The sequence below is a fragment of the Periplaneta americana genome, chromosome 8 (genome assembly GCF_040183065.1).
Source record: "Periplaneta americana isolate PAMFEO1 chromosome 8, P.americana_PAMFEO1_priV1, whole genome shotgun sequence".
In the NCBI taxonomy this organism is placed as follows: domain Eukaryota; kingdom Metazoa; phylum Arthropoda; class Insecta; order Blattodea; family Blattidae; genus Periplaneta; species Periplaneta americana.
The window spans coordinates 94,410,108-94,423,691 of record NC_091124.1 but is presented as its reverse complement, the minus strand read 5'-3'; the positions used below and the strand labels follow the sequence as shown (position 1 = coordinate 94,423,691).

General features: G+C 35.2%; 1 protein-coding gene across 1 annotated transcript in view; it reads left to right on the top strand.

Annotated features, from left to right (window-relative positions):
- Positions 1-13,584, top strand: part of LOC138704893 (pseudouridine-5'-phosphate glycosidase-like) — a 436,469-nt gene that overhangs the window by 214,201 nt on the left and 208,684 nt on the right. The window contains exon 10 of the mRNA XM_069833284.1: positions 2,086-2,148. Within this exon, the coding sequence (XP_069689385.1) occupies positions 2,086-2,148 (63 nt within the window). The remainder of the gene's footprint in view (positions 1-2,085; positions 2,149-13,584) is intronic.

Genomic DNA, 13,584 nt, shown 5'->3' with positions numbered 1-13,584 from the left:
TACCGTCAAATTACTTATGTATTTATTATAAACCATTGAAGTCATTAAATTATGAGTTTATGACATAAAATTGGATGTATTATTACATTACAGGAGACGAACGTTATCGCCAGAAAAATGGCATCATCGGGTCTCGTAACTTCAAAACGCGTAATGAACACTTTCCTTATCTGGTGAATTTGACGTACTATCTTTAATGTATGTGTGGATAGACTAACGTTAAAATTAAATAGTAAAATATTTAATAACCGTACAAGTCACATTTTACAACATAATAATGATTATTTGGGGCTAAAAGGGATGAAGTTACAGGAGAATGGAGAAAGTTACACAACGCAGAGCTGCACGCATTGTATCCTTCACCTGACATAATTAGGAGCATTAAATCCAGACGTTTGAGATGGGCAGGGCATGTAGCACGTATGGGCGAATCCAGAAATGCATATAGAGTGTTAGTTGGGAGGCCAGATGGGAAAAGACCTTTAGGGAGGCCGAGACGTAGATGGGAAGATAATATTAAAATGGATTCGAGGGAGGTGGGATATGATGATAGAGACTGGATTAATCTTGCTCAGGATAGGGACCAATGGCGGGCTTAAGTGAGGGCGGCAATGAATTTCTGGGTTCCTTAAAAGCCAGTAAGTAAGTAAGTAAGTAAGTAGGTAATAATAATGATTACAGATAACTTACCTGAATGACCGTTCCACTGTAGGCTACATGTAGTGCAGGGTAAAGTGATGAACAATGTCAAATGTTGCTCAATGGATGGGGAAAAAAAGTAAAAAAGAGACGTGTAAAAAATAAAAAATCTCAGTGGTAGCAATTGCTACCACTGGCTACCCCCTGCGGGTGCCTTGCATACATGATAAGTACCAGAATGTCTTTTATACAAGTTCACTATTTTACATCAAACATTAGGGAATTAAAACAAAATACAGATGAATTGATGACTGCTATAGCATCTCAAAATGACAAATGCCACATATTATAACGGAACATCGTATGAAGCAACAGAATACATTATAGCTACCTGGACTTGGGAATTTTTATTAATTATTCATAGTTTTCTGTCCAAGGGCAGGTCTTTTCATTACAACCCCAGCATTCTCATTGTATCCTACCCCAGTATCCCCTTCCCGGCCATCTGATTGGGGAGGGGGGATAGACTTGGGTCCTTATTAGATCGTAATTTCTGTCGACATGTCTTCCAAAAAGATGGTGTATTTACGACTGGGCGAGGGATGCTTTGGGATACGGCGGTAGTAGCTGTCTATGCTGTTGTGGGTGCTCATGTGTGACTAGCTTAATTGCCATTAAACGTTATTTCTAGTTGGCGGTCCTTTCGGCTTTTACCCCTGAAAAAATTTGTGGTACAGTGTGAGGGAAGTGAGACGAGTGATCTTTGGGCTACGAGCTCACATAAAAATTGAAATCCAAGCCAAGAGTCCTTGCAAGGATGCGATAAACATAGTGTATCTTTTAACTTACACTTCCTCCTTTCTCCCTCATTGATTCATTCTTCTGATACATGCATGCATGCATGCATGCATACATACATACATACATACATACATACATACATACATACATACATACATACATACATACATACATACATAGTCAGTGAAATGCGTCATAGTGCCACTACAGTGAGTGAGATGAGAGTAAAGTGAAAGACTATTGAAACTTATGTAGGGCCTATACATATGTAGGTTGTATTGTGAAATTAGGTATTTTATGTTTTATTATTAATTGTAATTATTATGTTAAATTGTATTGTGTATTCGTATTGTATTGTGTATATAATTGTATTGTATATTGTAAATTTATTGTGTATTGTTTATGATTTTATTGTGTATTGTTTATCATTTTATTGTGTATTGTTTATATTGTGTATACCACTGCCACCGGGTGCTTGCCCACTTGCAGTGTAAATAAATACATACATACATACATACATACATACATACATACATACATACATACATACATACATACATACATACATACATACATACATACATAGCTACATACTCAAATGAAATGTGATTTTTTTTATTTCATTTTGTTTTTATTGTTTTACAGGTATTCGTTGTCGGAGGCAGCGTGCTTGATTCTGTAATTTCTGTCAAGGAAACCTCCATTTTGGTGAGTCCTCTTTGTTTCTTTTCTATATCTGTTTTTTTAATACGGTATACTTATGAGTTTGTTATTTATGTAGGCTTATACTTGCGTGTTTATGAGTTTCGAAAGCTTAATTTTCTAGATATATTCTTCAAATTACAGTATGTTTATATAATTTTTGTTTGAATTTATTTTTACCGTATTATGCAAATGTTTCCACTTAGAGTCTTAGATAATTAAGGGAGCATTTGTAAGATAGCAGCCTGGTCCTGCTTCAGCGTTGACGATTTCCTTTTATATGATATTACTGCTAGTGATCTGAGTGTTAGCACATCACACGTGAGAATATACCATTAGAAACTGTAGTTGGAAATATAGTTCTGTATGTATATGTATATATATATATATAAAGTATAATAATAATAATAATAATAATAATAATAATAATAATAATAATAATAATAATAGCCTAATGTGTCCCTTGAAGGGCAAAGGCCTCCTGCTAGAGGGTAACTCTGTTTCACTAACGCGGTGAGCTACTCGGCATTAGGTTGTATCTGCTGAATAGTAATTTGCTATATTAAATATGAAGTTTCAGGCATTCATTCTGACACCATCGATAAGATTGTTGCGAGTTCTTGTTCCGATTTTTCATATATGCATCGTGCAATATTTCGAAACCATTTACTAGTAATTTTCAATTCTTGATGTTCAGATAAGCCAAATGCTATATTTTTTATCAGTATTTTGAAGTAATCAATCTTAATGGCTTAACAAGAAAGTATACAAAATAAGTTACATTATAACTGTTTTAAGTATATTTTTAAGTAATATTTATATGCCTTTCATTACAAGTGCAAACGTTTTCGCCCTCCAGGGGCATCATCAGGCTGGAATAACAATATCGAATATCAAAGTCAAAAGTTAAAATAAATATGTGATGACAATATATGTGATAAAATTGGATTTTATGGAGAAGATGGAGTGTGTTTAATATTAAACTTATCTATATAATATAATAAATAAACACTATATTGTGTGTGAGAACGTATGTTCTACAGTTGTGAATAACATCGATAAGTGAATATTAAAACCGTCAAATATAAGGCTTGATGTGGGTCAAAGTATTGTCAAATTGCCTAAGAAGGCTGTTGATTATCATTATGTTTGCATGATGTAAAAAGATGGAAAGTGCTTCTTAATTGGAATATCTACTTTAAACACTGTTTTATATGCGAGAACCTTGTGTTCCACAGTTATGAATAAAATGTCAATACGTAAATATTAAAATTAAAATTAAAATTAACAAGCAGCCTAAAATAGCTATTGGATATCGTATTATATACATGATGTGAAGAAAATGGAACGTACTTCTTGTTGGAGCGTTTACTTTAAAACACTGTATTTTGTGCACGAACCCTGTGTTTCACAACTATGAAACAAATATCGGTATATAAAATATTAAAAAATAATGTTAAAGCTTGATGTAAGTTTAAATGAATAACAAGTTGGCCGATGTATATTATTTATACACACGATACGAATGTATCGTATTGCTAAATGTAGAGTCACTCTTTTGACTAAGTTCAATGTTGCATTCGGAGAGAAGATTAGATGATATTGTGACATGGCAAGTAATCTCGTAACGCACCACCATATACTGAAATTTGGAGATCTGTAACAGATATTTATTTATTGTAGTGGATGAAGTTTACTAAATATTTGTATTCGATTATGTTTTATCTATACTTACATGGTGACGATCGGGACAAAGATGTGTAGATGTCTGCGTGAGTGTGTGTGTGTGTGTGTGTGCAACTGACTAGATATTACGTACTGTACTCCAACCAGGAGAAAGTCTCAGGGGAATGAGACGCAATGTTAATGTCATAAGGTCACAGACGTGGGTACATGCATCTCCATTGGCTAACTCTCAAAGCACAAACGATAACATTAATACACACATATTTATACTACTCTAGTTACAAAATTAGATCACGGTTAATTTCCTGATCTTTTAATCCCTCCAGACAGGAAATAACATGCAGGAGAGCGCATGTTTTTTAAACTGTCGTTATAACGGTAATATTATCTATCTCCTTCGCTCCGACAGATGTCGCAATAGTAAGCACATTCTTTTCACGGTTAATCTCCTGGTTGGAGAACAGTACTGCACTCCACTCTCGCTAAAGAATTTTACATACCGTAACAAAACAATATTAATTACAAGATGGTGCAATAATAAATCAGAACCTTATCCTTAATAATAATCCCTTATACACTCTCTCACCCACTTAAAGCATAGTTCCCTATTTCAACACAGTTAATAAAATACGCAGATGCGAGAGTATTCACTTTATTCTGACGTCCGAAGTTTCACATGTGAAGAGTCACTGCAAGAATGATGGATGTCATTTGGAATACATTTTTCAGGAGACGCAATTGAAAGTTTGAAATGCTTAGCGCTCAAAGCTTAACTGAGATTTTCCGATCATTACTGGACAATGACTATCAGTGTTAATGCCATATAACTCTGTATGTACACTCTATATGTCTTAAGCTATGCATTGACAGTCTTGGTTTATTTTCGACAAGAACGTGACAGCCATCATTCTTGCAGTGGACTCTTCATATAAGAATCAACATGGGATAGCTGTGATTTCTTAGAATCTTATTTCTCTTTCTTTCATGGTTTTGTTTTGAATGTTGTACGAATTCTTCTTGAGATGGTTTGAAACCTGTACAATTTATATCTCTGGTGGGGATTGTTATAGCCGCAATTACGCGAGAAGTTTTTTTTCTCTATCCCCATCCTATCCTAACCCTTTCTCTAACCTCTGTTTTTGGGTGGAAGGTGAGACACTATCCCTCACCTCAGGATACCCAGTGTTAAAGTATTAAGACCGATTACATTAATTGAACTTTAATAAAATTAAGCGTATTTGAATTATATATATATATATATATATATATATATATATATACTTTATTATGTACTATACGTGAAATGTATACAGAGTGTTTCATAATTCCTATTACAAACTTGTTGTAGAAGGGACTAAGTAGATAAAGTTTTGATTTGGAACCCATGTTCGGTAATGTATCGTTTCGATGCAAAATAAGTTTCAAGATCGATTCGATTTAAAATCTCCCACTTCACAGTACGCAAACAAAATGAACTGAGGGCGACGTCTGCAGTCCATTGATATCGTGTATTTTCTGTTTACAATCAGTTCTGCAGAATGAACTGATGTAAACAGAAGACAGACGATATCAGGGGACTGCTGTCTCGTCCTGTACTGCTCATTGACTGAACCACAACTGACGTGAAAGCCGACTCCGTAGAACTGATTGTAAACAGAAGAGACACGATAACAGGGGACTGCAGAAGTCGCCCTCAGCCCATTTTGTTTGCGTACTGTGAAGTGGGAGATTTTAAATCGAATCGATTTTCAACATCGAAACGATACATTTCCGGATATGGGTTCCTAATCAAAACCTTATCTACTTAGTCCCCTCTACAACCCCTAGAAGTCTGTAAAAGAAATTATGAAACACCAGGTATATTATATAATGCATCTAGAATTAATCATTTGTACACGTTTTAGCCACGCAGAACACCCAGCACTAGAAGCTCCAAGAGTATCGAACAGCCTTTTATCACAACTGCTCTTATACCAGGACGTTTTGAAAAGTAATGCCTCCTAATTTTGTATATTATTGTTAACATATTTCGGAGTACTAGCCACAGATAACACACAGCTGTCATAAATTCTACTCAGTTAACTTTCTTGCTTCACTGATGCAAGTTTTTCGTTCCTCTGCCGGTAGAGAGCTCTGAATTATAATCTGAAACATGGTGGTATGTAACAGCCAATGACTTGCCGTACATGGAAAGCAAGGGAACCATTGCTTCTTCTGTTCATAAAGCGAAAAAGAATAAATTTATTGCAGAAATTATATTTTAATTGTGAGAACTATGAATTCTCTAATCTCAAAATATCACAAAATTCTTTCTCTGAGCGCTTGTGCTGGTCGAGGGGGATTCCTGTATTACTTTTCTTAGCTTTCGCGCCTGTTACTGGTGAAGGCGGAATCGTTTAATATTTCCGTTTCAACTTCGGAAGTCTTCGCCGCTTCGCCTACAGCCAGCATTATCTCAGCTGCTTCCTTGTGACATATGTTGCAAATTGGAAAGTTATTTTTGTGTGCAAAAAATAACGTTTTTTGGGATCCATTTACACATATTATGTGCCGTTCTTGTCCGACGATATTATTATTTTTTTCGGTTAGTGTTTAAAGTGGGTCTAAATTATTTGAAATTTAAAATATAAAATTAAGTTGTAGACTGGAAGGGAAGCAAACTCAAGGTAGCTTTGGATTCCTGCCTGCGTGCGGCCCTACTACGAAGAGGGGAGGGGAGTTATTGAGCGCAATTTCTAATAACATAACAATGGCATCCTAACTTATTGAGTGTAAATTGTCAAACAGAAAAACTTTTAAAATGTGGATTTGATTCTCGGGACTTTACTCAAAAGAAAAGAATTATCGAAATTAGACAACCAATGTGCGATCTGAAAGAACTTAAACTAGGAAAACAGAGATAGTTAAACGCTTAATTGATATTGTCTGTCATTTAGGTGAGAGATAACTGGCCCTCCGTGTAGGGTGACCAGATTCACATTAATAAAAAAGAGGACACAAAGCTTCAAAAAAGGAGGACATTGTTCGAAAAAAAAAGATAGAAAATATATACTTAGATTTAGGCTTTGATCTATATTATACTTTAAGTTACGTCAATATCTATTTTATTACAAAATATTTACAGTACAAATTTAGACTTATATCATACTTAAAAGTACGTTAATATCTCTTATTACAAAATAATTATAATAAAAATGTAATTATTTTACAGTTATACCTGTTCTTTTGAAAGATGGGACATGACAGTTAAGCGGCCGAGCTTGGAACTACAGCGCTATGTTGCCAATATGGACTACCACGTTGTCAGCTCATGGAAGCTAGCAATTGACGTTAGATCGCTGACATTAAATTGACAATTGACGCGAAGGTAAAAAAAAAAAATACAAAAATCGACGGAGAATCAAAGACGAAACGTACCAATGCTAACATTGTGTGCACAATTAATGTCGCCAAGAGAGCCATTAAGCTCTCGCCACGTGGAAACTGTAATTTTGGCAACTCAACCGTTGTTACCATACCAACAGGCCTACCACGCTGTGTGACATTCAGTTGTTTTTCCGATCGCAACGCTACTGTCGTGTCCCATCTTAAAAGAAAAAAAAACGGGTTTAGCTACAATATTAAAGTCAAGGGAACTATCATATTAAAGAGGACAGAAAACATCTCTTTAGATTTAGGCTTAGGCCTATATTATACTTAAAATTATGTCAATATCTATTTTATGACAGCATACTTATGATAAAACTTAATAACGCAAAATTATTGTACAGTTGCTTACATATGAAAGCAATGACCATAACAAGTAGGAGCAAAGAGAGTTATGGTCATTGGCAAAGACTATATTCTGTCGCTGCTGCTGCCACCTACAGACAAATTACTTGAAAAAGGCATCAAATCAGATAATTTCAAAATATCACGCGTACAAGTTACGAAAAGGAGGGCATTTCTTGATTTTTAAAAAGACCGTCCGGACCCCAGACAAAGGCTTAAAACGGAGGACATGTCCGGACAAAAGAGGACGTCTGGTTACCCTACCTCCGTGGTCATGACGAAAGCGTAATTCATTTCACAGAGATAATTGTGTTGAATTAGTTCATTTATTAAGGAAATGCGACCCTATATTGAATGCCCACGTTAAATATAGTAATGCATTTACAGGTGTATCTAACGAGTAATCGAATTCAAAACGATCCGATTGAATCAATAAGTAGTGTAGTTAATAACAGAAATTAGAAAAGAAGTCCACAATGCCTCATTTGTTACAATAATGATAGATGAGACGACTGATATTCGAAGCAAATCGCAACTCTTAGTTGTAATTAGATATGTCACAGTCTAGTATATAGTCACGAAACTCAATACGTGGTAAATATGCATCCATAGATAGATGCTAACCACTAGGATCGCTACTATCGCCTCATTACAGACAATGCGAAATAGTAGCTGCACAGTCTATTGTTCCTAGTACCCTTATAAACTCAAGCTTCGTGACTGTATATTGTGGATATGTAACTAGTGACGGAGTAGTACAAGAACGATTTGTAAGATTCTCGAATGTGAATGCTGATCGAACTGTTCGGCATTAGCCGATCGAGTTATTGGTTGTATAGTTAGGGTGACCAGATCCACCGACATGAAAAAGGGTGGGAAAATGAGGACATTGTAGGAAAAACGGGGACATGCCTAATGGAAGCAGCGAAGAAATGAGATATAACAAAGATGCAGAGTTTAGTAACTTTGAAGTATATTAATAAATGTAATTAACATGAATTAAACATTTTGAACATTTACACAAATTATAGATATTAGCAATCAAAAGGATTTGATTTTAATTTTGCATTTCTCCATTTTTATTTTCCTTCCATTGCTTGATGTAAACCTTCTGAATGTCTGTATTTCTCTCGCGCGTATTATAGTTGGCATGAAGTAGTAGTTAACTTACCTACATTATATGAAGGGTTCAGAGCCATAGTGGGCCAAGCACCATTTATTAAAAACGGAGAAAGCAAGAGTTAAAGTTATGTGAATACCATAGTTTATTGAAGATTGACATATCATTTAGTTTTGAAGTGTATACTTTATATTACTTGCTACATGTTTTCATTGAATTATAGTAATAACTTCATTTTAATTCTTGTTTTCTACGGTTTCAGTAAATGCCGCTTGGTCCTCTATGGTTCTGAACCCTTCATATCGTCGTTGTTCCTGCAATAACTCCTATGTGACGTATTTATCGATTTTCAGATTTTTGCTCTATTAAATAACTTAAATAGTGATACAGCAAATAATAAGATCTCCTATATGTTAATATATTTTTTTGTTTCGAAAATGTAAGAATTCACAGTCTCCTATGTACGGCTACCATAGGATGAATAAACGTGTTTTTTCCTCCTACTGAAAAATTTTATATTTTGCACATAGAAGTTATTGCAGGAACAACGACGATATGATCTGTGAATTGTAAGACCTTCCAGGAGATAGTTACCACTGGCGCAGTGTGTGCTACGAGAGAGAGTCACTAAGTTACAAACTCAAGTAGCGACCTACATTTTTTAACGACGCACCTAAAGTTGTCACCGCTAGATGACACTGTTACCGACGTGCGCACATGTGAAACAAAGAAGCAACAGTTGCAAGATGGAGGCACCTCTGCACGAGTGTACCATTGGCGACTTTATCCGAGAATTGAAGCACGTTTTGTCTGGGGCTGGTAATGAAGCACCTGTGACTATCTAAAGTAGCATATCGTCCCTTTTATTGTGTCTGCTCGGATCAACTCGCCAACCTGTTACACATTTACCTCCGAGACAATCTCCACTGGCCGATTGACTCGGTGTTCGATAGTTGTCCACCCTTCAGAGAGCTTCTACACTCAGAGAACCTTAGCGTAGTCAACTGGCATGAGCTGGTAATCAACTTAATTGTTACGTTAAACAGATGTAGCCCTGCAGCTTATATAAATTGATTATTAAATGAAAATTGATAAGTGTAAATTGTGCATTAAGTGTAAATTACGAATTTTACAATACTATTGTAATAGTTGTATATGAATATTCTTCATCTCCACATTTTGCATAACGAAATTTGCTTCTCTTATATTTGTGTATTGCCGGTAGTATAATTTGCGCGATTGCGCGTATTTTACTTTTATCCACCCCTGATTTTATGTATGTACAGTATGTATGTATGTATGTATGTATGTATGTATGTATGTATGTATGTATGTATGTATGTATGTATGTATGTAAATTTAAATTTAAATTATGATTTATTTAACGAATGAATGAAATATTTTTACTGTAAGATTGTATTTTATAAATTAACTTTATGTGTAAATTAAATTTACACCTCTCCACATTTTGAATAATGCAATTTGCTTCTCTTATGTTTATGTATTGGCGGTAGTATAATTTGTGCGATTGCGCGTCTTGTACTTTTGTCCACTCCTGATTTTATGTATGTATGCATGTATGTATGTATGTATGTATGTATGTATGTATGTATGTAAATTTAAATTATGGTTTATTTAACGACACTCGCAACTGCAGAGGTTATATCAGCGTCGCCGGTGTGCCAGAATTTTGTCCCGCAGGAGTTCTTTTACATGCCAGTAAATCTACTAACATGAGCCTGTCGCATTTGAACACACTTAAATGCCTTCGACCTCGGCTGGGATCGAACCAGCAACCTCGAAGGATAGAATAGGCAGTATAGAAGGCCAGCACTATACCAACTACGCTACCGATGGCGACGTATGTATGTATGTATGTATGTATGTATGTATGTATGTATGTATGTATGTATGTATGTATGTATGTATGTATAAAATTGTTTCAGAATAAATATTCCTCATTTTTAGATGTGATAAAATGCATGCAATTAAACATTTTTTTCTTAACGCCTATTTTGTGTAAATTCTTGCGTATCGAGGTAACACAACAAAAGTCAAGACTCTTCATTGACCTCAAGGAACATCCTCAGCGTCATATTTCCCGTCTTACATTTTCAAGGCTGGATTCAATATCGTTATATCTCGATACAGAAGAATTTCCGAACACTACTTCATTACGTAACACTGTTTAATTACGTGCTCTGTTACATCCGAAAATTAGGAATAGTTATTCTGATATATCCTGTAGGCCTATATGCATTTTACACTTATTATGGCAGTGCAATCTTTTTGAAAATTTGTAACTCGTTCTAAGATATAATTATATAGCTAATTTTCTTTAAACCGATTTTTTCGTTGAAGTCTTCATTTTTTAAATATTTTGAAATAGCATGTGCTATCGTACCTATCGTGCTGTCTTATGCATTAAATTCATATTGTCATGTTTAACTACGAAACCGATTCACAGGCCAAATACAAATTCTTGTTTTTTATAGTCGTGGTCTACAAGGTAGCCTACTTTTCGTTACGCAGTAGCTACGTAGTGAATACGTCCTCAGTAAGTAGTCTACTGTATGAAAATGGGTTGTTCGCCTATGAGGGTAGCTGGGTAGCTTCGTCGAATTAGTTCCCTACCTCTGTCGCCCCTTCTCTGATGCTAATCCTACAAAGTTAGCCAGAAGTAAGAAGGATTAAGGTATTTGCTAGAACAAATGGATTCCTACGCGCATTCCTCTTTCCCCCCTCTGTGTTTCCGTAAAACACTTTATAGGACAAACTTCCAATTTCTGGAATGCTTTTCTAACTTCCACACACAATGCCTTCTTCTTAATCTCATTAAAGGAAGCCGTATATTCGGCGGCGGAAAGTTCGCTTGGAGATAAGCTACTAAGTTCCACTGCATCACTTTCAATTCATGATGTGTGGAATGAATATGAGAACAGAAATCAGCTTGAAGAGATCATACAGAAAGCTTTGGAAACTCTCAGTCAATCAGGAATGCAACTGATATTCTATAGCCGATGGCCTATAACTTTTCAAGTTATCTACAGATGGAGATGCTAAAAATATTTGTCATTGTTTAATAAATTGTAATTGCAGGAACATAAACTCTGTGATGCCCTTTCTGGCATGGCTTTGACTGCATTACTTTTCTGTCTTTCTTCTACTCATTTTTTATTTTATTTTTATTTAAATTTAGATATACAGAATAAAGAATATAATTACAAAACAAACAAAAGAAATAGAAATAAAATAATACAAGCAATATAAAAAAAAAGATACAGTAGTATTAACAAAATTTGAGATCGAATGAGCAGCGCTCGTGCTCGGTCGCAGTTCAGATATAAGTTCATGTTTCTGAATTGACATAATCGTAATCCAATCGTTCTCATCATATTCATGACCACTACTGCCACCGTCATCACAACAATAACACAAATAACTCATACGTAATACTACCAACCGGCCAGCCGTATTGGCGAAATAACGTACGAGAGCTGAAATACGGGATATGGCAATTTTGGTAGGGAACGAGGCCAATGAGAAAAACAGGCCATGGTGCTTAATGGTAGGCGCTCACTTACCGGAACAGATCCGTACGGCGCGTTCGGATTTTTATTCTTTGCATTATTTTAAGTGAAGCATCGCCCACTTTGCCGTATCGCCTCTGTCCGCATGACCGGATTCCGTCCAGAATTCTGGCCAGAGGATTATGAACGGATTTCCATACAGTCCAAGATCGAAATAAAGAATGTCATTGCAAATATATCGATTGCAAGGCCTCCAATTGCTGTAATATTGAAGGTATAATGAAATGGATAACGCGAAGTTTATTAAATAAGTCCAACAGTATGAAGACCTTTATAATTTATGAAATTAGAATTATAGCAATATAATGAGGAGAAAGAACATACGGAATGAATTGGGAAAATACTAAATTAAACAGGTATGTCTTTCATAGTTTAATTTACAGAGCAGTTCATTTTGTTTCCAGATTCAGTCCACACATATTATACAGAGAGATTCACGAGGAGTTACCATCCTTCACGGAGCTTATTTCCGAAGACATTCTGAGCGAAAAATGCTATATAAACATGAGTCCTGTTCTCAATATTTTCAGAGTTACACTAATTCGAAATTGTTAGTAAAATACCTTTTTTATTTAGTTTTAAGGTTAAAAGAATATTGCAAAAAGAGAATGAACTATTCAAAAGTACCATTTTTTCAATTGACTAGCATTCTAAAGCTAAACGTGTGTTATAACTACTGAAGCTTTCCAGGCGACGTGAAACTCAAAATTTTCTCGGGCTTCCAGGTCATAAGTTTGTGATCCACCGACGTTTCGAGAATGTTCATCTTCCTCATCTTCAGGGTTAAATGATAACTAAGGGTACCCAGCTCCTTAAAGAGAAGTTGCTGGAGCTGGAGCTGGGTACCCTTAGTTACCATTTAACCCTGAAGATGAGGAAGATGAACATCCTCGAAACGTCGGTGGATCACCAACTTATGACCTGGCTGGAAGCCCGAGAAAATTTTGAGTTAAAAGTGTGTTGTTAATTTCTGAGTTACTTTGTAAGTCTACAGATTTTTTTTTTCAATTTTTAACTGAAAATTACATTATTATTATTATTATTATTATTATTAATATTATTATTATTATTTCGCACTTATTGCAACATTAGTTACAAATAAACCGACTAGTAGCCACGTGCATCCTAATATACAGTCTTAAAAAGTTTACAAGAGTGGCGTGATTTGTAACAATTGTTGTGGTAAGTTCGTAAGAAAAGTGTAATTTTGTAGTTAAAATTTAAAAAGAAATCTATACGAAGCAACTATGGAATTCACAACACATTTTTACCTTG